Source organism: Macaca thibetana, chromosome 11 (assembly GCF_024542745.1).
Source record: "Macaca thibetana thibetana isolate TM-01 chromosome 11, ASM2454274v1, whole genome shotgun sequence".
Classification (NCBI taxonomy): Eukaryota; Metazoa; Chordata; class Mammalia; order Primates; family Cercopithecidae; genus Macaca; species Macaca thibetana.
The window spans coordinates 1,904,820-1,926,963 of record NC_065588.1 but is presented as its reverse complement, the minus strand read 5'-3'; the positions used below and the strand labels follow the sequence as shown (position 1 = coordinate 1,926,963).

The 22,144-nt window shown below is 49.4% G+C and overlaps 1 protein-coding gene across 1 annotated transcript in view; it reads left to right on the top strand.

Moving 5' to 3' along the window:
• The window catches only part of CACNA2D4 (calcium voltage-gated channel auxiliary subunit alpha2delta 4), a 133,662-nt gene that overhangs the window by 64,529 nt on the left and 46,989 nt on the right, over positions 1-22,144 (top strand). The window contains exons 19-26 of the mRNA XM_050747031.1: positions 2,157-2,218; positions 3,708-3,775; positions 4,178-4,223; positions 4,297-4,394; positions 6,360-6,453; positions 13,934-14,029; positions 16,029-16,156; positions 19,712-19,792. Of these exons, the coding sequence (XP_050602988.1) occupies positions 2,157-2,218; positions 3,708-3,775; positions 4,178-4,223; positions 4,297-4,394; positions 6,360-6,453; positions 13,934-14,029; positions 16,029-16,156; positions 19,712-19,792 (673 nt within the window). The remainder of the gene's footprint in view (positions 1-2,156; positions 2,219-3,707; positions 3,776-4,177; positions 4,224-4,296; positions 4,395-6,359; positions 6,454-13,933; positions 14,030-16,028; positions 16,157-19,711; positions 19,793-22,144) is intronic.

Sequence of the window (22,144 nt, the reverse complement as noted above, 5' to 3'; positions counted from 1 at the left end):
CAGACATTGCTAATAGGAGTATAAAATGGCAAAACACCTCTTGGAAATTGGCAGTTTTCTTATAAAGGTAAACATACATTTACCATGTGATCCAGACTCCATTCCTAGGTTTTTACCAAGAGAAATGCAAGCACATTTTCCAGGATATTTATGGTAGCTTTATTCATTGTAGCCCCAAAGTAGGAAAAACCAAAATATACCAAAATATCCATCAATCGGTGAGCGTAGAAGCATCCTGGGCAGTGTCCACACACTGGGATACTACTCAGTAGCAGAACGGAACAAACTACCGGACACACAGCAATATAGACAGATGCTGAAAACATTATTTTAAACAAACAAAAAAAATGTATGTGTGTGTCATACCATAAGAACAGGCAAAACCAATCTATGGAGACAGAATCCAGAACAGAGTTAGCTTGTGAAGGAATGGGATGGGATGGACCAGAAGGGGTAGGCAGAGAGACTGGAGAGGCTGTTCTGTATCTTGACGGGGTGGTAATCACATGGCTGGATACATGTATCGAAGCTAATTAGGTTATATGTGTAAGATCTGTGCATTCCACCCTTTTCTTCAATAAAAAAAAGATAGGCCAAGCACGGTGGCTATGCCTGTAATCTCAGCACTTTGGAAGGTCGAGGCAGGCGGATCACCTGAGGTCAGGAGTTTGAGACCAGCCTGGCCAACATGGAGAAATCCTGTCTCTACTAATAATACAAAAATTAGCCGGGCGTGGGTGGCACGTGCCTGTAATCCCAGCTACTCTGGAGGCTGAGGCAGGAGAATTGTTTGAACCCAGGAGACGGAGGTTGCAGTGAGTCAAGATTGCACCACTGCACTCCAGCCCGGGTGACCAGAGCAAGACTCCATCTCAAAAAAAAAAAAAAAAAAAAAAAAAAAAAAAAAGGTAAAGATAAAAAGATGATCTCCTGTTCTGACACTCAAGCCAGCTGCTCCTTGGAGCACAGGGCACCCGACTCCCCCAAGACATCTTCCAGGACATCCCATGACTGCTGCAATGGAGAGAAGCTACAGAGAGGGTCTGACTGGGCAGAGGAGCAGGAGGGCATTGCCAGGGGATGGGTCCAGTTTTGAGAAGGGCGCATTCTGATTTGGCATAAAGCCAGTTTCCTAGAGAAAGCAAGGCTTTTGTCGCCATTCTCTCCCTCTGTGTCCCTTCTGACACCTCACTCCAATTTCCAAAATCAAACAAGGAAAGTCAAAAAGAAGTAGAGGGAATAAGAACAAGTCCTGAGCCAACTGCAAAATATGTGCCTTTCCCAATGACACGAACTTGTGTGGTGGACAGGACAATCCACAGAACTTCAGCACCCCAAATGCACCCTCACGGAAGCCTGGTGCAAGAGAGGCCATGGACAATCCTGATTTACAAATGAGAACACGAAGGCTTAGAGAAGTGAAGTAACTTGCTCAAGCGCACACAAGTCAAAAGTGGCTGAGCTGGGCTTCAATCCTGGTTCATCTAAGCCCAGCCAGGCCCTTAGCCACTTCTGTACTACCTGATGTCCTAGTTTATACAAAGTAAACCAAGGCTAAAAGATGGCAGCTCTAAAAGAAAAAGGAAGTTGTGAAAGGGTCCCATGGCCTGGTCACGGATGACAGTGGAGGGAGAATGGTGCGCCCCTTCTCCCTGGGCGTCTTTGAGGGCAAGGAGGTTTAAGTGGATTGTGTATGTATACATTGGCTCCAGAAGTTCTTAGCACACACTCACAGCCCCAGTCTCAACCCTCTAGGAACCCTGGAGTCATGGTCTACATCGGCACTGCCCAGTACAGCCACTAGCCATATTTGCTAACTAAGTTTAAATTTATGTTAACTAAAATCTAAAAATTCAGTTTCTTGGCCACACATTTCAAGTGCTCAATGCTGCTTAGGGACTACTGTGATAGGAGTGCAGGTCCAGACCTTGATCCTGAAATCCAGGCCACGCCCCAAAGGGCTGCAGTTTGCTGCATCGAGAGGATCTGCCTATGGGTGTCACTAGGATGAGCTGTGCAGGGGGTGGTGAGGGAGGAGACAAGAAGGCGGGGGACTGTACAGTGGCTCGATGAAGACCCCAAGAGCCCTGGGAGGAGGTGGGGGCTGGGGGCCGCTCTTCTCTGCATAAGCACTCTTTCCTTGTCTACTCTTTCAGAAGCGAGTTCTTTTCCTGACCAATGACTACTTCTTCACCGACATCAGTGACACCCCTTTCAGGTGAGGGACACAGGCTTTATTTGCAGGGGGTGGGGGTTGAACATGAATACCAGCAACTCATATTTAGTTGGCAATTTTGTGGTCATAGCAAAAGACCCAGGTCAGCATTCAGGAAACTTGAGGTCTAGACCTGCTTTGCCAGTGTAGCCTAGAATGCAGGTTCCAGAGCTAAATTGCCTGGACGTGAACCCCAGCTCTACCATTTACAGGCTGTGTAAACTTGGTCAAGTGTATGGTCTGTGCTCTGCTCCTGTGGGCCCCAGGCGAGCTCTTCAGTTGCCACTGTTACTACACTGTTCCTCAACATCCATCAGCCAAGCTGCCTTAACAGGCCATTTCTCCCAGGGCAGTGAGCCCTGTCTCTGAGAAGAGGCTCTGAGGTCCAGCGCTCCCTGCTTTACTGATGCGTCACCTCTGCCTCCTACAACTCTCTTAACAGGCCTTTGAGTTTCACTTAACCTCTCTGTGCCTTAGATTTCGATCTGTAAAATGGGGGTAACAATAACAGCTGCTTCTTGGTGATGTTGTGAAGATTAAGTGATATCATCCACTTAAGATCCTAAAGCAGTGAGAGGATCAAATTGGAAGATCTCAGGTTCCATGTAACTGTAGAAATATTTGACTCGAGGTATTAGGCAGATTAGGAAACAAGTGGCCGCTACCTCTGAATTATCTGATTTCTCCATAAAGCCCTGGTTCCCAGCCCTGACTGCTCATTGGAATACCTGAGGAATTATGTGAAGTTGCCACTTCCCAGGCTTCATCCAAAACCAATTTTTTTTGAGACAGGGTCTCACTCTGTCTCCCAGGCTGAAGTGCCGTGGCACAAACAACTTACTACAGCCTCCACCTCCTGGGCTCAAGCGATCCTCCCACCTCAGCCTCCCGAGTACCTGGGACAGTATAGGAGTGTGCCACCACACCACACCAATTTTTTTATTAAAAAAAAATTTAGAGTTGGGGTCTCGCTGTGTTGCCCAGGCTGGCCAGACCAATTTAATCAGAATTTCTAGGGGTAGAGCCCATGCACTCGCATCTTTTAAAGCTCCCCAAAAAAGTCAGACATCTAGCCAAGGCTCAAAACCGATGTTCAGCCAAACAGAGTAAGGCGCAGCAGGACTCTCCAGGTGGGAGAGGGAGCTCCTGTTTGTAGGACCCCCTGTGGAACAGAGACTGTTCTACATTGCAGGGGATCCCTGTGAGGTTCAGGACGTCCCTTGATGAAAATGGGAGCTGAGAGCGTTCTCGGTCTACAGAATGGCCAGGGTCCTGCTCAGGAAGGGAGGCTGCTGGGAAAATAGAAGCCCTGCCTCCGTTCTGGAGGGGATGGCTGCAAGGCCAGAGGCAAAGAAGGGGGTGTGAGGAGCACACCACTCGCTGTGGGTACAAAAAGCCCATACACCTAGTGTTGGTGAGGGCAAGGACAAGACCCTGGAGACAGGCTGGCGTCTCTGCTGCTAAATGAGTGCCTTCTCTTCTCTCCCCACAGTTTGGGGGTGGTGCTGTCCCGGGGCCACGGAGAATACATCCTTCTGGGGAACACGTCTGTGGAAGAAGGTGGGTCGGCACCAGGGTCTGAGGGACAGTTAAGTGGAAAATAAGGGACTCTCACAGGACACAGGGCCAACCCCAACCAGAGCCAGTGTGACAGCCTCCCTGCTCCCAGGCTCCAGAGCAGCCTCTCAGAACAGTGCTGCCAGGTGGAGAGGGGTGTGTGTGTCCTTGGCTCCCAGGGCATGCAGGATCCATGGGTCAGTCATCAAACCAGCAGAGCCTAAGGCCTGCCAGCTGCACTGCCAGGTTGCAGGAGGCCTTACTGGACTGGGAGGTCCGTCAAGGCAGTATGTTTTTTAAACAAAGCTCAAAGCTGAAACTCACTGGGCGGCTATTTCTACAATTGGGACACACACACTCATGGAAGTGGGGGAGCATCACCCTGAATGTGGACTCTGGTTTCAGGCCTGCACGACTTGCTTCACCCAGACCTGGCCCTGGCCAGCGACTGGTAAGTGAGGAGTGAAAAATGGGAGGGAGACAGGTGGAATGTTTTGAGATAACACTGACTTTCCTGGTTTCAGGATCTACTGCATCACAGATATTGACCCGGACCACCGGAAGCTCAGCCAGCTAGAGGCTGTGATCCGCTTCCTCACCAGGGAGGACCCAGATCTGGAGTGTGAGTGCTGGCCACCCACTGAGGCGAGCTTTTCCTCTGGGGCCCTGAAGCTCAGGACTTTGCCAGGAGAGGTGGGAAGACAGGGGGAGGCTGTTGCACAGCCCTATCCCAGTAGCACATGGATGGCTTAGATCAAACAGGGAGATTCCCAAAGAAAAAGGCATAGCCATCCTTACCACAGGGCTAAGCTGGTATTTAAGCATCCTTGGAATTGTGGTGACATGTATGGATCCCCAGGTCAGGGACTGGGATCTTTTTCAGCCTCTATCCACCAAGCTCTGTTAAGGGTCAGAAGAGAGCACCATTCAGAGTCTGTCAGTTTTTTCCCTACCACTGTCTAGAAGTGGACCTCTGGGCAAATGGCTGCCACTCTTCACCAGAAGTCCTCATCTCCACAAGGGGAGCATTTGGCCAGATGACTCAAAGCCTGTGGGCTGTGTTTTCTAAGCCAGTTCTTCATGCTAACCTTGCTCACCTCTTCCAGGTCTAGGAGCCACAGGTGCTCCTTGTCTTGCAGCTGTGACACTTCAGTCTCTGCTCCATGGTCCCATGGCCTTCTCACCTGCACTAATGCGAGTGGTGAGCTCATTAGGCCACATCCTTAGCTTGCTCCTCCTTCTTCCTCTTTGGAAGAAAGAGCAGGTCATCCTGTCACATAATTGTCACCCCCATAAGAAGACTGCCTCCCATGCCAACCCAACAGGGCACTTATTTACTTATTTATTCATTTCATCAACAAATCTGTACTGAGCTTGCACCCTGTGTCAGGCCCTGGGGTAGGCATTGGAGCTACAAAGATAACCCAGACAAGGCCCTTGCTTTCATGGCACTTACATCCTAGTGGAAAAGCCAGGTGATAAGCAAATAAGCCTACATATGTAGATATAAGTTGTTATAAATTGTGATAAGTGCCATGCACACACAATGCTGTAGGAGAGAGAAATAGGCCTGCTTTAAAGGAGATCCTGCTAAGCCACTTGTGTGACTGTTTTGTGACACCACCTCACCAAGGCGAGGAGGATCTCCTTTGGGGGGGTGACAAAAATATTTTGGAACTAAATAGAGGTGGTGGTTGTACAACATTGTGAATGTACTAAATGCTACTGACTGAATTGCATACTTTAAATTGGTCAGTTCCGTTTTATGTGAATTTTACCTCAACAAAGATAAATTTTTTAAAAAAGAGAGGAAAAAGAAAGAGCCTCCATGCAAAGGCTGGGAAAAAGAACATCCAGACCAAGGGAAACAGCATGTGTAGGGGCTCTGAGACAAGGAGGAGCTTAGCAAGGTCAAATTCACAGAACTGGCTAGAGGCGGTGGCTCACACCTATAATCCCAGCACTTTGGGAGGCCAAGGTGGGCAGATCACTTGAGGTCGGGAGTTCTAGATCAGCCTGGCCAATACAGTGAAACCTCGTCTCTACAAAAAAATATAAAAATCAGCCAGGCATGTGGTGTGCTCCTGTGTTCCCAGCTACTTGAGAGGCTGAGGCAGGAGAATTGCTTAAACCTGGGAGGTGGAGGTTGAAGTGAGCCAAGATTATGCCACTTTACTCCAGCCTGGGTGACAGAATGAGACTCCATCTCAACAACAACAGCAAAAATAAATTCATGGAACTGACCAAAGGCCAAGATATCTGGATGATTAAGGAGCAGAGGAGGAGGAGTTGAGATGAGGGAGACTGAAGATCCAACCTGAGGTCACTGAGGGTCTCCTAAGTTCATCAGATGTTACAATTGGAAAGAGCCTCAGATATCAAGCTGTTGTACTGACATATATTTTGGAGTTGAGAAAGTGAAGACAGACAGAGGTGAGGTGGCTCCCTCACACTCACAGAGATAGTTTTACATGTCCCACAGACACGTACATGAAGCACATCTTCTTCCCTGAACTTTGGGTGGGTGAGTTGTGTTCATAATCATGGAGGAAGCATGTGACCTGGTCCCTTGATGTTTTGCACCCAGGTGACGAGGAGCTGGTCCGGGAGGTGCTGTTTGACGCAGTGGTGACAGCCCCCATGGAAGCCTACTGGACAGCACTCGCCCTCAACATCTCCGAGTAGGTCCAGGTTCCCAGGGTCCCAGGCCCCAACCGGCCCCCGGAATTCCCTTGGCTGAGTCAGGGCCCCTCTCACCACCTGGCTGGTGGTTTCAGAGAGCACCCATGTCCTGTGGCCTAAGAACAAGTGCAGGTCCCCCTGGGCACAGGACTAAATCCCCACTCCAAGATAGTCCCATTTGGACAGCCCCTTTCTCTGGGTTGGACTCCAGTCATGAGACTTCATTGGCCAAAGTGCCCCTGGCCAAAGAGCAGTTCCAATAGGTTTCCAGCAGGTAAGGTCACGGCACCAATGAACTTGACCTTGGTTTTCCCAACCCCTTAGAAGTCCTTGCTCCCTTTGCTGGTCTTTTCCTGGTACTATCGTGTTTAGTGGCCTGGTAGAAGGAAGATGAGTGGCATGTGAGTGTGAGTGTAGGGCGTGTGTGTGCCCATGAGTGCTGGGGGGAAGGGTAAGGTATTAATGAGGTTAACGTCACAGTGGGCCATACCTTGCTCCTGAATAGGAGGATTCAACATTGTGAAGATGTCAAACCTCCCCTAGACAGTCAATAAATTTAAGGACATAATTAGATACTAGAAAATTAAATATTAGTTTTTTAGTGCTATCCTTATTATTAAAGAAAACCCCTACAGAATTTTATAGGGACAGTCTCTTACTGAAAAAAGCAAGATGTGGAATGCTACCACTCCACATAGTATAGTACGCTACCTTTTCTGTAGGCTAATCAGGAAACATTCCTCATTAGCTGTTTCTGGTTAGAAAATGGGTAACTGAAACAGGGATGGAAGGGACACTTTTCACCCTAACGTGTTGGTGTAATTTTGAACCATATGAATATATGACCTATACAAAATTAAACTAGAATAAAGAAAGAAAAAGAATCTAGTGGGCTAGGCACTGTTCTGAGTGCTTAGTGTATATAACCCATTTGATCCTCACTGCAGTCGTCTCACACAGGAGCTCTCATTACTGCCATATGACAGATGAGGAAACCAAAGCATAGTGAGATTAAGCAAGTTGCCTGAGGTCATGTGCCTCGAAAGTGGCAGAGCTGGAATCAACAGCAGGCAGCCTCACTCCCATGCCCAGACTCTTAAACCCTGCACTGTTGTGCCTTCTACAGAGGGCTGCAGCACTAGGTTTGGAGAGGGGCACCATCTTCATCTTTCCAACCTCACAGATTAGTCACAGATGATTTTCAATGTGGAGAAACATTGAGAAGGAAATATTCTTAACCAGAGCATGCATCAGAAGAGACTTCCTAGGGAGTTAATATAAAATAGCATACAGTTGGCCGGGTGCGGTGGCTCAAGGCTGTAATCCCAGCACTTTGGGAGGCCGAGACAGGCAGATCACGAGGTCAGGAGATCGAGACCATCCTGGCTAACACGGTGAAACCCCGTCTCTACTGAAAAATATAAAAAACTAGCTCGGCGAGGTGGCGGGCGCCTGTAGTCCCAGCTACTTGGGAGGCTGAGGCAGGAGAATGGTGTAAACCCAGGAGGTGGAGCTTGCAGTGAGCCGAGATCCGGCCACTGCACTCCAGCCCAGGCGACAGAGTGAGACTCCCTCTCAAAAAAAAAAAAAAAAAAAAAGAGCATACAGTTAAGGAGAAAAAAATACATAACCATCTCCATAGATAAAGAAAAGACATTAAATAAATATTAATATGCATTCATTTAAAAAAATTTTATAGAGATGGGATCTCACTATGTTGCTCAGGCTGGTCTTGAACTCCTGGCCTCAAACAACCCTCCCACCTCAGCCTCCCAAAGTGCTGGGATTACAGGCATGAGCTACCACCCCCAGTCATACCATTCTTGTTTGTTAAAGCCACTCAATAAAATTAAAATTGACCTAAGCATGCAAGTAACATCTTAATGGGGCTAGAGGCTCTCTCACTAAAGGCAGGAATGAGACAAGCAGGCCTACTTCCCCACTGCTGTTTAACAAGGTCAGAAGGCATTAGACAAGAGAAAATATGCAGAGGCAATTAGAATTGGAAAGAAAGAAGTAAAATTGTCTCTGTTTAAAGATGACATAATTATATATTTGGAAACCCCAGAAGAATTAATAAGAAAATTACTATACCCAATGAGAGAATTCAGTAAAGTAATGGGTTATAATATCAGCATTCAAAAATTAATAGCCTTTATCTACACACACAAAAAAAGAAGATATGAGAAGGCTTATTTTAAAAGGCAAGAAATAATACATGATAAAGTTATAAGACTACAAGAACATATGACATAAACTATAAGAACTGTTCAAAAACCTATATAAGGAAAATTACGAAACACTCCTGAAAACACAAAAGTAGAGGCTGGAACACATGGAAAGACAGTGTTTTTGGATAGGAGACTTCAACGTCATAAAGATATTAATCCTCCCTAAGTTAACGTATAAGTTAAATGCAACCCCAATGAAAACACCATCAGTCTTTTTCTGCATCTAGATAAACTGGTTATCAAGTTCATTTGGAAGAACAAGCAAGAATAACCAGGAAATCTCTAAAACACACACACACACACACACCAAAAAAAGCAATGAAGGGAGGTTGGGCCTACCAAGATATTAAAACACATGACAAAGCCTCTGAGATTTATAAAGTGTGGTATTGGCACATGAAAAGGCAGGCAGACCACGGGAACAGAAAAGGAAATCCGGAAACTCATCTAAACGCATGTGAAAATTTAGTCTATGACAGAGATATCCTGTCAAATCAATGAAGGAAAGATGGATTTTTAAATAACCGGTTTGAGAGCCATATGGAGAATGATAAAATTGTGTTCTTTTCTCACACCATACACCTGGACGAAGTCCAAATGACTCAGAGATTCAAATGTAAAAAACGAAACCATATAAATACTAAAGGAAAACATGAGCCAATTGCTCTAAAAGCTAGGAGTGGGGAAAACCTTTCCCAACAATGACTCAAAATTCAGAAGCAATAAAGGAATGATGGGTAAATTCAGCAACGTCAAAAGTGTTTCTGTAGTCGGGTGTGGTGGCTCGTGCCTGCAGTCCCAGCTACTCAGGAGGCTGAGGTGGGAGGATCACTTGAGCCTAAAAGTTCAAGACCAGCCTGGGAAAAATGACAAGACCCCATCTCTAAAATAAAAATAATAACTTAGCCAGGCATGGTGGTGCACACCTGTAGTCCCAGCTACTCAGGAGGCTGAGGTGGGAGGATCGCTTGAGCCCAGGAGGTGGAGGCTGCAGTGAGGCATGGTCACATCACCACACTCCTGCCTGGGCAACACAGCAAGACCATATATATATATATATATATATATTTTTTTTTTTTTTTTTTTTTGTCTTTGAGACAGAGTCTCGCTCTGTCGCCCAGGCTGGAGTGCAATGGCACGATCTCGGCTCACTGCAAGCTCCGCCTCCTGGGTTCACGCCATTCTCCTGCCTCAGCCTCTCGAGTAGCTGGGACTACAGGTACCTGCCACCATGCCCGGCTAATTTTTTGTATTTTTAGAGAGACGGGGTTTCACCGTGTTAGCCAAGATGGTCTCAATCTCCTGACCTCGTGAGCCTCCCAAAGTGCTGGGATTACAGGCATGAGCCCGGCCAATCTCATCTTTTAAAAAAAAAAAAAGAAAGAAAGGAAAAAAAATGTTTCTATGGCAGAAATAAAAACACGAGCAAGATAAAAAGAGAAATTACGAACTGGAAAGGTGTTTGCAACTTATAAAATAGATGAAGGGTTACTCTATATATTATGTATTCATGATAAGGGGCTTCAAAAATTGAGACGTAAAAGACCAGCTATCTTAGAGGGAAAGTAGTCAAGAAATGTGAACAGTTCAGAGGAAAAATGCAAATAGTCCCTAGAAGAAAAATTCAAATAGTCCTTAAATATAAAGAAAAAAGAATGCTCAACCTAACATTTAATCTTAAATGCAAATGACAACTGTACCCAGATTGGACTTCTCGCCTGTCAGATTGAGAACCACCTGAGCTTGTCAGCGCACACTGCTGGCAGTACTGTGGGGAATCAGGCACTCGTAGATTGTGGGTGGGATATGAAATGGTTCAAACCCTGTCAAGGGGAGTTTGATGACATCTAGCACAATTTCATGTACATTTACATTTTGATCCAGCAACCTCACTTCTAGGAACCTCATCCCAAAGATACACTGGCAAAAATATGAAAAATAAATGTACCTGTGAGCTGCTCATTACTGCACCTTTAATAACAGTAAAAGATTGGAAACAACCCAAACTTTCATCAGTGGGAGCCTCGTTAAATGAATCATGGTGGATCCACATAATGGAACTCTATGCAGCTGTGAAAAACGAGAATAGCTCTATGTACTGCCACTATGAAATAATCTTCAGTAATGGAAAAAGTATGAATGATATCTCCGCTGTTTATCTAGAAAGAGGAAATACAAATATATTTTCATAATTACTGTCAGAAATGTACATATAAATGTACATGCATACATGTATGTACACATACACACACATACTTTTCAGTGGCACAAGGAACCAAAAGTCAGGTTATCTTCAGGAAGACTAAAGGAACAAGAAGATGGATGCAGAGACAGACTCCCCTGAATAGGCCTTCTCCATATTGACTTCGGACCCATGTAAATGCTTTATCGAATCATAAAACAAAATTAAATTTTAAAAAGTAACCTGTAGTAATTGAAAGCTAATGAAACAAACCTGGCCATATATCAAGTTCATTAAATAATCGAACATATGGGAATTCTTTCAAGGGGCTTTAGAATTGTAAACACTAAATAAATAAAATGTTAAGCAGTGCTCAGTAATCACATTGCTAGAAATAGTATTGGCATTGTTATTCTGAATACAGAGAGCAAATTGTATTATATTAATGTCGTTAAGAACCAAGATCTTCAGCAAAAGAGAAAAGAGATATACAAATTTCAAAAATCAAAGAGGTTAAGATTAGATGGAATGCTAAATGTGAATTCGAAATATCAATTTGAACTCACGATGTAGTTTCTCTTAAAGAAATTTAATGGATATCCTAGCTCTCTCCCGTGAAAGGGCCCGCCACAGTGAGTGGCCCAGCCCTAGACTTTGGACTTTCAATGTTAGTCCTCATTAAAATGAGCCCATGCTCCTAGAAGAAAAGTCTGATTCCAGGACAGGGGCAGGAAATATACGCAATGAACGTGGAACATCTTGTCATACGAGGAAGCAAGAAGTTACCAAAGACAAATGATATTGTGCCCAAGGAACCCCAGAGCCAGCCGGAGGAGGCCCTCACTGGCCAAAGGTGGATGAAGTAATTATAATCACAGCAGGAGCTGGCTGTGGAGGCACGGCTGTAATTCCAGCCTCATGGGAGGTTAAGGCAAGAGGATCGTTTGAGCCCAGGAGTTCAAGGCCAGCCTGGCAACATAGTGAGATCCTGTCTTTAATTAAAAATAGTAATAATAACTGCAATGGATTAAAACATATGAAATATGTTAAAATCCTTGGGTTCATAATGATACTGGAAAAAAACCTCATTGGCCATCTTTGGAAGATTGTTAGGAAAACAACTCATTATTCTAAAACCTAACAAAGAAACACAAAGAATAAATTATTTATCCTGCCTCTTCTATAAAAATTGTACTCCAGGATAACTAAATATTGATGAGGAGAAGTTTTTCCTTATACAGGTATTTCAGGTAAAAATAAAATAGGAAACAAAAGAATACATGTATTTTTCATGCCCTAATCAATCAGAGAGTGCGTGCCTCTTGTGAAGAACAGCCTGGTAAAAACACAAACCCGAACCCAGTCAGGCCCTGAGGTCTCGCAGCCAGTTGACAGGAAACGCAGGGGACACAAAGCAGTCTGAAGAGCACCCCAGGGTGGCAATCCGCCAAGGCCAGAACCGGAGAATCCCCACAGGCAAGAGCCCTTTGTCGCTCTTGCAAGGAAATCAATTGCAAGGAAAAGAGAAGTGGAGAGAGAAAGGGAATCAGGTTAAAAGAGGCCAAAGATGACTGCTAATGGTTATGGGGTTTCTTTCTGGGGTGATGAAAATGTTCTAAAATTCACAGTGCTGATGGTCGCACAACTCTGTGAATACATTAAAAACTACTGAATCACACACTTTTAGGTGGGTGAATTGGATGGTATTTGAATGATATCTCAATAAAGACAAAGAAAGACAGACAAATAAGAGGTACCAGTTGCCATGCATGAACCTTAGGCAGATTCTGATTCAGCCAAACTTAAAAATAATTCATGAGGCGACTGGATTATCTGATGATATTAATGAATCATCAGGTTTTTTTAAGGTGTAATAATGGCATCAAAGTTTTTTTTTTAATTATTTATATTTTGATTGTATAAATTAAAATATTTACCCATGAAATATCTGGGATTTGCTTCAAAATAATCTAGTTGAGGGGTTGGAAGAGGCAGTGGCTGAATTGAGACCAGGCTCGGGCTGGTGATTGTTGAAGCCAGGTTCTGGGTAGTGAGACCCATCAGCCCATTCTCTCTGCTTTTGAACAGAGAATTGAATCAGGAAGCTTTAGGGATAACCAGGAGCTTAGGACCTGTTCCCAAAGAGTCTGACTCAGAGGTCTGCTGCAGGGCTCTATGAGGCTGGAGTCCTGTGACCCCGTGCACACCCTGTACAAGCCCCCTGGCTACAGCATCAGAGTGGGTGGGGGAGACCCTTTCCCTCAGTGATTTTCCAGACCATAGACACTGCAGGGTCTATCCATGAGGGAGACCCCCGCAGTCCAGCCTCTGAGCCTGGCAGTGCTTCAGGATTGCCTACTTTGTATGCTCACTATAGCACACACCCTTGGGCATGGAGAGGAGCTAGGTAATAGCCTCCAGTCGACTGTGCCAAAGACAAGAACATCACCTGGGTTAAAAGTGATGACTTCCCACCCTGGCCAAAGTATTGTGACTTTGAAACTGGGAGGGAGGTTTGTGACACCAACAAGCTCCTGGGTCTGTCTTCTTTCAAGTCTCAACAGCAAGGTTATGAGGTCCACTGGGACTTCTCCTGGGTGGGTGTGGACAGTGCCTGCTCCCCCTCCCTTCACATTTCGGTAATAAGGGAAGTATGTGGAGGGCTATAAGACCAGGAGGTGCCAGGTTTGTGCTGGGCATGAGAAGTCCCTGTTCCTTAGATCCTAGGACAGAATCTCCCTTCCAAGTTCCATCTTCTAGATCTAACTCCCCAAAAGCCAGGAGAACAAATTAGGAGCTAGATCTGCCAGGGCAGAGAGGCAGAGGCCCAGGGCTCCACTGCACAGGCAGATGCTGCCCGGAAGCCGGGCCTGAAACCTGATGTGCACCGTGGATGCCAGCAGGGTGCATGTCCCGGCCCCTTTCCCGGGAACCCAGCCTTCCTGGAAAGTCTCCCCTGAGCCAGGCTGGGCAGGAGCAAGGAGAGGCCCCCAAACCCCTGCAGGTCTCCCCCAAGCTATTGCCACAGCCCCGTGGTGACCAACTCCTACTCTGTCTGCCACACAGAGAGTCTGAGCAGGTGGTGGACATGGCCTTCCTGGGCACCCGGGCTGGACTCCTGAGAAGCAGCTTGTTCGTGGGCTCCGAGAAGGTCTCCGACAGGTGGGTTGGGCCAGCCACCCCAGGAGGGCAATCCCTGCAGGGCAGAGAGGGGCAGAGTCCCACGGTGTGTTCCTGGGCTGTGGGTGGACTGGCACGGGGTCTCCAGCCTGCTGGACCCTGGGAGCCCAGCAGGGCAGAAGGACTGGGATTGACAGATTGGGGTGGTGGGAGAAGCAGCCCTTCCCCAAAGGCTCACACCTCCTGGTGGTGGTGTCCCCAGGAGAGGATGGAGGCTGGACCGGTCAGGGAGACAGACTTTGAAGTTGAGGGTTGGTCGGAGAATCCACCATAGGAATCTCTAAGGGAGAAAGCCGGAATTGCTTTCCTCTCTGGGCTGGTCTCTGTGTGACAGGCTGAATCTTCCGGCTGTGTCTCTTTTCCCCACTCCTAAGGGGAGAGGAGGTGCTGCTGGGGCCCGGCGGTAGGTGGAGCGCTCACCCCACAGAGCCTTCGTGAACCACCCACTCCCACCTTGGTGTGGGGGAGTTGTGGTTTCTTACTCTACCCGGTAGGAATCCAGGCCCAACTCCCTGTAGGCCATGGAAGGCTGAGGCCTCCACACCAGGAATGTTCAACGGGGGGTGATTTTGTGACATTCAGCGATGTCTGGAGACACTTTTGCTTGTCACACTGTGGGAGGCAGAGAGCGTCCTACTGCCATCTAGTGGGTGGAGGTCAGGGATGCCGCTAAACATCCTACGAGGCCAGGGCAGCCCCCGCAGCCATCGCCTGCACAAAATGTCACTGGTGCCCAGGCTGAGAAACCCTGCTCTAAGCCAAGGCTGGGTTCTGGGGGAATCCGGGGCTGGCCCACCCGGGTGCTCAAAGGAGGATGGGAGCCCAGAGGAGGGGTCAGGGGGCGAGCAGTGCCACCTGCCGCTTCACAACCCAGGAGACTCCAACAGGTGAGGACCTTCACGCACCTGGAGAGAAGCCCAGGGCCCCTGAGCCGAACTGACCCTACTCTCCTCGCCTCCCACCCGCCAGCTGCTCCTCTCGCTAAGCACACCCAGCCACGGAGCGCCATCTTTGAGCTTCTTCCAGGACTCTGTGACAAATCCACACTTGCTAAGCAAAGCTGAGGCTTTCTAGGAAAACAAATTAAGTTGCTCTTCCCTTTCCCTCCCTCCTCCCTCCCCTCCTCCCCCCACCCCTCCCTGCGGAGGTGGAGAGAAGAGCACCACTGCCTCCCTGACCCTTCCCTCGCCGCCTCTCAGAGGCTTCTAAGACTGGAAGCAGGAGATTCGAGGCAGACAGACCTTCCCAGTGCCTTTGCCTCCTGCGAGCACTCCCGGGGGCTCCCTTCACCCAGACTTGAGGTGAATGGCAGCCCAGGAACTGTGTCACAAGGCAGGTTGCTTCTGGTACATGTGAGCCCGTCACTCTCAGAACCAAATCTCAGTTATCCACCTTGTGGATTATCCACAGCAGTGTGTCTGCTCCCCACCCCCACCCCGCTTCTCCCTGCCTCCCACTCTGCTTCTGGCCAAACACTCCCTTCTGTGGGCTGCTGTGTGTTCAGGGAATGCAAAACCATAATTAGCAAGGTAAAGCTGCTCGAAAAAAGGAAACTCATAATGCATGCAAAAGCCTAGAGGCAATCCTCTTGAAGGAACCGTTTGGGGGGTTGATGCCCTCCTATTAGTGCAGTGATAGAGCTGACTCTGCAGCTTCCTCCCTCAGACGTGCCAGTGAGCCAGACAAGAAGAAATTAAGCTCCATCCAAAAGAAACGCTGCAGGCAGAAGAGTTTACATAAAAATGGAAAGTATTTCCTCATTATGCAGACCCTATACCTCTTCTAGCTGCTAGTCAGATGCAACATCATTTTGTTTCTGGAAAAGGCGAGAGTTGCTGGGAAACATTGTCTGGGGCAGTACTAATTTAGGGGCTACAATCACTCTCCTAGCCCAGCCAAGATGACCTCGTATGAGAAAAGGAAAGAGGAGATGACTGTGTTCACAGATTTGGGGAGAGGTACCACATCTTCCTCCTTGCAGGAAGTTCCTGACGCCTGAAGACGAGGCCAGTGTGTTCACCCTGGACAGCTTCCCACTGTGGTACCGCCAGGCCTCAGAGCATCCTGCTGGCAGCTTCGTCTTCAACCTCCGCTGGGCAGAAGGACCAGGTAACCCACGGCCCTGTGCTCCTGGGGCTGGGCCAGCCTCAGGCCAGTCTCATCTCTCCTCCTGCTGTGCTCTTAGTGGGAAATGGGAACGAGATATGGAATAGAATGTCCAGACCACCAGGGTTCCCCTCCTGCCTTCCCTCGTGCCATGCATTAGTGACTTAAGAAAGCTCACTGCGCCTTCCCACACCACAGGTCCCGTGCTGAAGGCCTGATCATTTTATTTCCTAGCCAGCCATCAAAGTTGGCATTTAAAAATCCAGCATGGGATTCTAGCCCTGATTCCAAATATGAGATCAGAAGAGTCGATCTCTAAGATTCTTCTATTTATCCTGCCTGTCTGTGAAAGTTTCATAAACCACCCAGAAGGGTGGTTTCATTAGGGGCTGCAGCACTCACCAAGTCACTGGGGCTGCCCTGCTCTTCCCAAACAGAAAGAAAGCAGCCAGTCCCCAGTTACTCAGGACCACCCAGAACCAGCCTCAGGGAGCTCCCAGTCTGCTCCATAAGCCCCTCTCAGCTCAAGAGAGAGGCTGTGCCGGGCAGGTGGCAGGGAGGGTGGGGTATGAAGCAGTCGCAAAATCCCTGCAAGGCCAGGGGCCAGGAAGACTCTCAGAGTTGATGGGCACCCCACTGCCAGCCAGCCCCAGCCCCCATTCTGGAAAATAACCAAAATAGGAAAAATTAAGTGACTCTAACAGAGCACCAGAAAAATCGCCAAATGTTTAGACCTGAAGAGGCTTCAGTGTCTGCATAGCCTGGTGCTCCTGATTTATACTCGAAGCAACTGTGGCCCAGGGAGCTTTGGGGGCTTGTCCAGGGGGTCCCAGAGTGCATGGCACAGCCAGCCCTCCACCAGGTGAGTGCTGGGGCGGATGATCCCATTCCAGCACATGGATCCAGGGGCCTAGAGAGTGTGCACAGGCAGGTGGGGTGAGCCCCAGGAGGGGATGCAGGAGGGTGGAGACTTCTGAAAGGAGAGCCAGGGCTGGGGTCACTCAGAACTTCCCCTTTAGTGTGTCCTTCTGGCAGAGGCCTTCCACCACCACTTTGCCAAAACCATCCTCAAGCGTCATGATGGAGAAACGCCCTGGAGCTGATGGCTGGGGAGGCCCAGGATCCCAGGGGTCCTCCTGGAACAAGGACAGGGAAGGCAAACAGCAGGGAGGAGCTCCACCCCTGCCCCCTCCGGAATTCCGCCTTCCTCACCTGGTGCTATGCTCTCCCTCCTGTCTGTGCCCGTTCCCTCCACACACGTGCCAATAACTACTATGCTTCACAAAACATTTTTCCACGTGTGTTTCATTTAATCTATACAACCCCATGAGATACGTGCTGTCATTATCCCTCAACTTATACAAGGAGAACTTGAGGCTCAGAGAGGTTCTGTGACTTGCCCAGGGTCACACAGCAAGGGAGCCACAGAGCCAAGCACTGCCCTAATCAAAGCCCAGGCCCCGTTACCACACTGAAGGTAAGGAAAGAGGGAGGGGGAGTTTTTATTGCCAGCTCAAGTCCAGCAGGAAGGCTCTGGAAGCAAAGGGGAGACCCCTTCCCACACCGTCCACCCCAAGGCTGAAAGAGGCAGCTCCTCCTCTATGACCACGCCGTCGATAGCAGCACAGTGGGCTCCCCAGGGAGGGCACCCACAGGCCCCTGGAGAGGTTCTATAGTGAGGCCCTGGGCCCTGATGACAGGTCCCCTCCTGCCCGCATCCACCAGGACTGAGCCTGCTGGCTGCTGGGGGAGCTTTATGTGGTGATGAGGTGGGAGGGTGGGTGGGTGAGAAGCTGAGCCACGAGGAGAAAAGAGGGAAGCTGGAGCCCAAAAAGGGGGCCTGGTGAGGAGGGAGGCGGGGCCCACTTCCTCTCCACAGCCCGCTCACCCGCTCAGCGCACGCACACGCTTAGACACGTGGCCACCTCTGCACACTCCCTTCCACCCCAAGAGAAGGAAAACAACTGCGTGTCAATGGGGAAAAGAGGAGCAGCTGCCTCCAGGGTGAGGGGAAGCGCCCGTCTCTCTAGGCTGACATGGCTGCCTTTTGCCAGGGCCTGGTGGGCTAAGTCCTGCCCACATGGAGCTGCACGGTGCAGTCAGTGGCCTAGAAACCTGTCCGCACACAGCAGAGCCTCAGCAACATGCCCACAGCCCACCTCTCTCCGGGCCCTGCCCCCTCCTGCACTTAGCGCCCTGATCATTCCCATCAGGTGCTGGGCCGGGTAGCCACGGTGAGCCAGGCACTGAAATCCCTGATGTCCCCAGAGACTGCATCGTTAAGGTCTCCACATCCTCACATGAGCGTTTCCTACAAGCCTCTGCTGGCTGGGCTACAAACGCAATAGAAGGTCTGTCCCAGAAAATGGGCAGTGGGACCCAGAGAATGCTGTCAGGGCCGCCACATCACTACCTCCGAGATGTCTCTAGACGCAAGGTGGGGAATTGTGGGCCTTTCGACATCATGGGCAAATTTCTAGAATCAAGGACAACCTTACGTATTGGAAGTTCCTGGAATCAGACTGCAGTTTTAGGTTTCTTGAGATGCCTGATGACCGCAGGTGTGATGGGTGATCTTGGCCACGTGGCAGATGTGAGAAGCTGGTGGTGAAGTCCCAGGACAACTGACACTGTTGTAATAATTGCCGCACAAGAGTCCCGTTGCTTCGTGCAACATTTGACATCAAGACATTCTAACAAAATACGATAGCACATCAGAAAATGTTTGCCCCTTTCTCAGAAGTTTAATCTGCATCTGACCTGCGGGCAAGAGTGCTTTGAAACTCCAGTCCGGGGCCAGGGACTGATGAGAATGAAGAAGTAGCCAGCCCCAGTCACAGCCAGAAAGCTCTGCTTCAATGTGGAGATGAAACTGCCCTCTAAACTGTGCACCTATGGTGGCCTGATTGTTCCAGAAGAAGTGGAGAGAGCAATGCAAGGCAAGCCCTGTGGCCTTCAGGAGCCTCGGGGCTTGCCTTGAGTCACTGCAGAGAGTCCCAGAAGTGAAGCAACAGCTGTGAAGCAAGTGAAAGACCCAGAGAGCGGCTGTGCGTGGAGGGTCCGTTGCCTCGCTGTCCAGGGCCGCACAGTGGCTCAGCTGTGGCATCCGGCTTCCTGAATGGGACTGACTGTCGGCGTCCTCTCTGACTCATGCAGACTCACAGAGAGCAATCCAGGATCACCCACCACCCAGTGCTGAAATGCAGCCTGTCCTTCCTTCCACTGGAAGGGATCACTGGGCGCGACATGGGTGTTGTGGGCAAGATGCATGCTGCAGCCAACAGACAGACAGAAACCCCGGTGTCGTAGGGACACTGCGGCCCTGCACTGTTCTGGTGGCCAGAGGCCATGTGTGTGTCTGTCCAAGACCCGTGTTGGGGTCACCACCATCACAGCAGCTGCTTCTCCAAACACGACCCCTGTCCCCACCCTCACCTCATTTCTTCCAAGGATGTCTTCGCCTGCCTTTATTCCTGTCTCCTATTCCGAGAAAGTGGTAGCTCCACCTGCCCCAACCGCGGCTCTTCCCCAGTGACCGCGCTGTCTTTGTTTCCCCAGAAAGTACGGGTGTGCCCACGGTGGTGACGGCAAGCACAGCTGTGGCGGTGACCGTGGACAAGAAGACAGCCATTGCTGCAGGTAGGAGCTGCCCTTGAGGCGCTGAGGCCCGGAAGCTGGGGTCCGTGTCAAGAGCAAGGGATAGATCACAGCGGGAGGCCCCGCACATGTGGCCAGGGCCACAGTCCTGCAGTTGGAATGTGGGATGGGCGGAAGTGCACTCTTCCTAAGCCATTTCTTTTGTAAAACGATAACACTTTAGATGTAAAAGTATCCATGACGTGAGCAAAATGAAGCCCAGAGAGGCTAGGAGATCTGCACGGCCACCCAGGACGGAGACTGCCGCTCAGCCCCCCGCCACCCCCACCCACTCCCCCTTCCATACAATATATTTACTCTATGCAAGCTTCTCTTGAGAAACACTTCCTGCGGGTTAATAGAGCATTACCGAGGCATTCCATAGCTGAAAGGAAGGCTGGCGGGCAGAGCTTTTTTATTCTAGGCCTTTTATCAATCATCGTCACCATCATAAAGCTAATCAATCATCGTCATCATCATAGAGCTAATATTTACTGAGTGTTTACAGAGTGGTAACTTCTTGAAAGCTTTGCTATTGAAAAGATGAAGCCCAGCAGCCCTGAAATTGCCCGGGCCTCTGTTAGAAACACACAGTCTCAGGTTCCAGCCCATGCCTATTCAACCAGAGTGCACTTCACTGAGGTTCCTACTGATTTGCCTAAACATTAAAGCTTGAGAAAGCTCTTTCGCAATATTAACTTATTTAACCTTTACAAATATTTTAGAGTGTAGGTATCGTTGTCAGCGCCTGTTTTATAAATGAGGACCATAGGCTCAGAACGTTTGGCTCAAAGCAACCCAGCTAGCGGGGATCGGATGCCATAATCCAGTCCAGACCTGTCTCTTCCCCACAGTGTTATTCCACCAAGAGGTCATGCCTCTTTACATAGAAAACAATGGAGCTGATTCCTGTGTCATCCGCTTGAGTGCTCCATCTCCTATTGCCCTGGGGTCTCGGATCCTGCTTAAGAGGGAAGTGGGACTGTGACTCGAACCCCTAAGGCATGAGCTCAGTGTGTATGTTCAGCACGTGCCACTGTGGAAACTGCCTCCCATGCAGTCCTTGGGGTGACCCAGTGAAGGGGATGGTTTGGGCTCTATTTTACAGCTGAGGAAACGGAGACCCAGAAAAATGACTTGCCCAAAGCCCCACAGCTAATAATGAATGAGGCTGGGATTTGAACGCAGACCGCCTCTTGTTGGAACCCAGGTTCACTGCCCTGTGCTGCAGTTTGCCATGGCTTATGTGATGAGAGCAACTGTGACCCTCACAAGCTTCTCCTGGCTTTCAGTTTCTTAGTGCCGCAGAGTCCTTGGTGTCTCTGCCTAACTGTCTGAGAAAGATCAGGCCCCTGCAATGAAGCCCTCCTTAGCCTTGTTTCAGCTTCAGTATCTGGAACCCAGCTGTGTTCTGAAACGTTGGGTGATCCAACAGGCACTCGAGCTTGGCCGCACTGGCTCCATGAACGCAGCTGTCAGGCACCTGCCTTGTAACTGAGGCCCTGGGCAGGTGAGGACTCTCGCAGCAGGATGGGGACAGAGCAGACAGGGTCAGGGCAAAGGGGATGGAAGGAGCCGGCTGGGCTCTGTCTTCCAGCCTCAGAGAGGGCACCAGGGCCGCCCTGAGTTGGGGTCCTGGGCTGTGTGCCGCTCTGGGATAAGCGATGGGGGGAGAACGGCTCCGTCTGACATTGCCGAATCGTCTCGGGTAGAAACCCCCGTGTCACTGGTTGTCTGCAATGCAGCCACCCACAGCACTTGGAAGGGATTTGTGCCCTCCCAGTTGCCGTGCTTCCCTGGGCCCAGGGCACACTAAACCCAGACCCGATTTCCAGGCCAAACTTTGACCCTGAAATCGTCTCCCTTCAGACTGTTCTGTGCTCCCAGCCAAGCCAGGGCCTGTGCTGCTCCCACGTGATGGGGCCCTTCTCAGCTCCTGTACACCTGGAGGTCTAGGAAAGACAGTGGACAGGAGGTCAGGCTGCTGGCTGTGCTTTCCTGCACTCTCCAATTATTTGATAGCATTTTTAACTCAGAGCTGAATAAGAGCCGAGAGGGGTTGCCATAGAAACAGTGTCCCAGTGCCTCCAGTTTAACACACTGCAGACAATCGCTCTTATACTCTGGGGTGCATGAATGCCAGAGGAAAAGAAATGGGGTGCTGGAGACCTGATACTTCAATTACAATTTTTCTTTTGGTCTCTTTCTGTCACTTCCTCTCTCTGGCCTGTGGCTCAGCCTCCCTGATCCTGGGGCCAGCTGGAGCCTGTCGCTGAAGGAGGGGTGGGTGGTTCGTTTGCTGTCCCTGGAAACGGCTGGCACTGTGAGTGTGTGAGCGCCAGGCCTGCTGAGTGT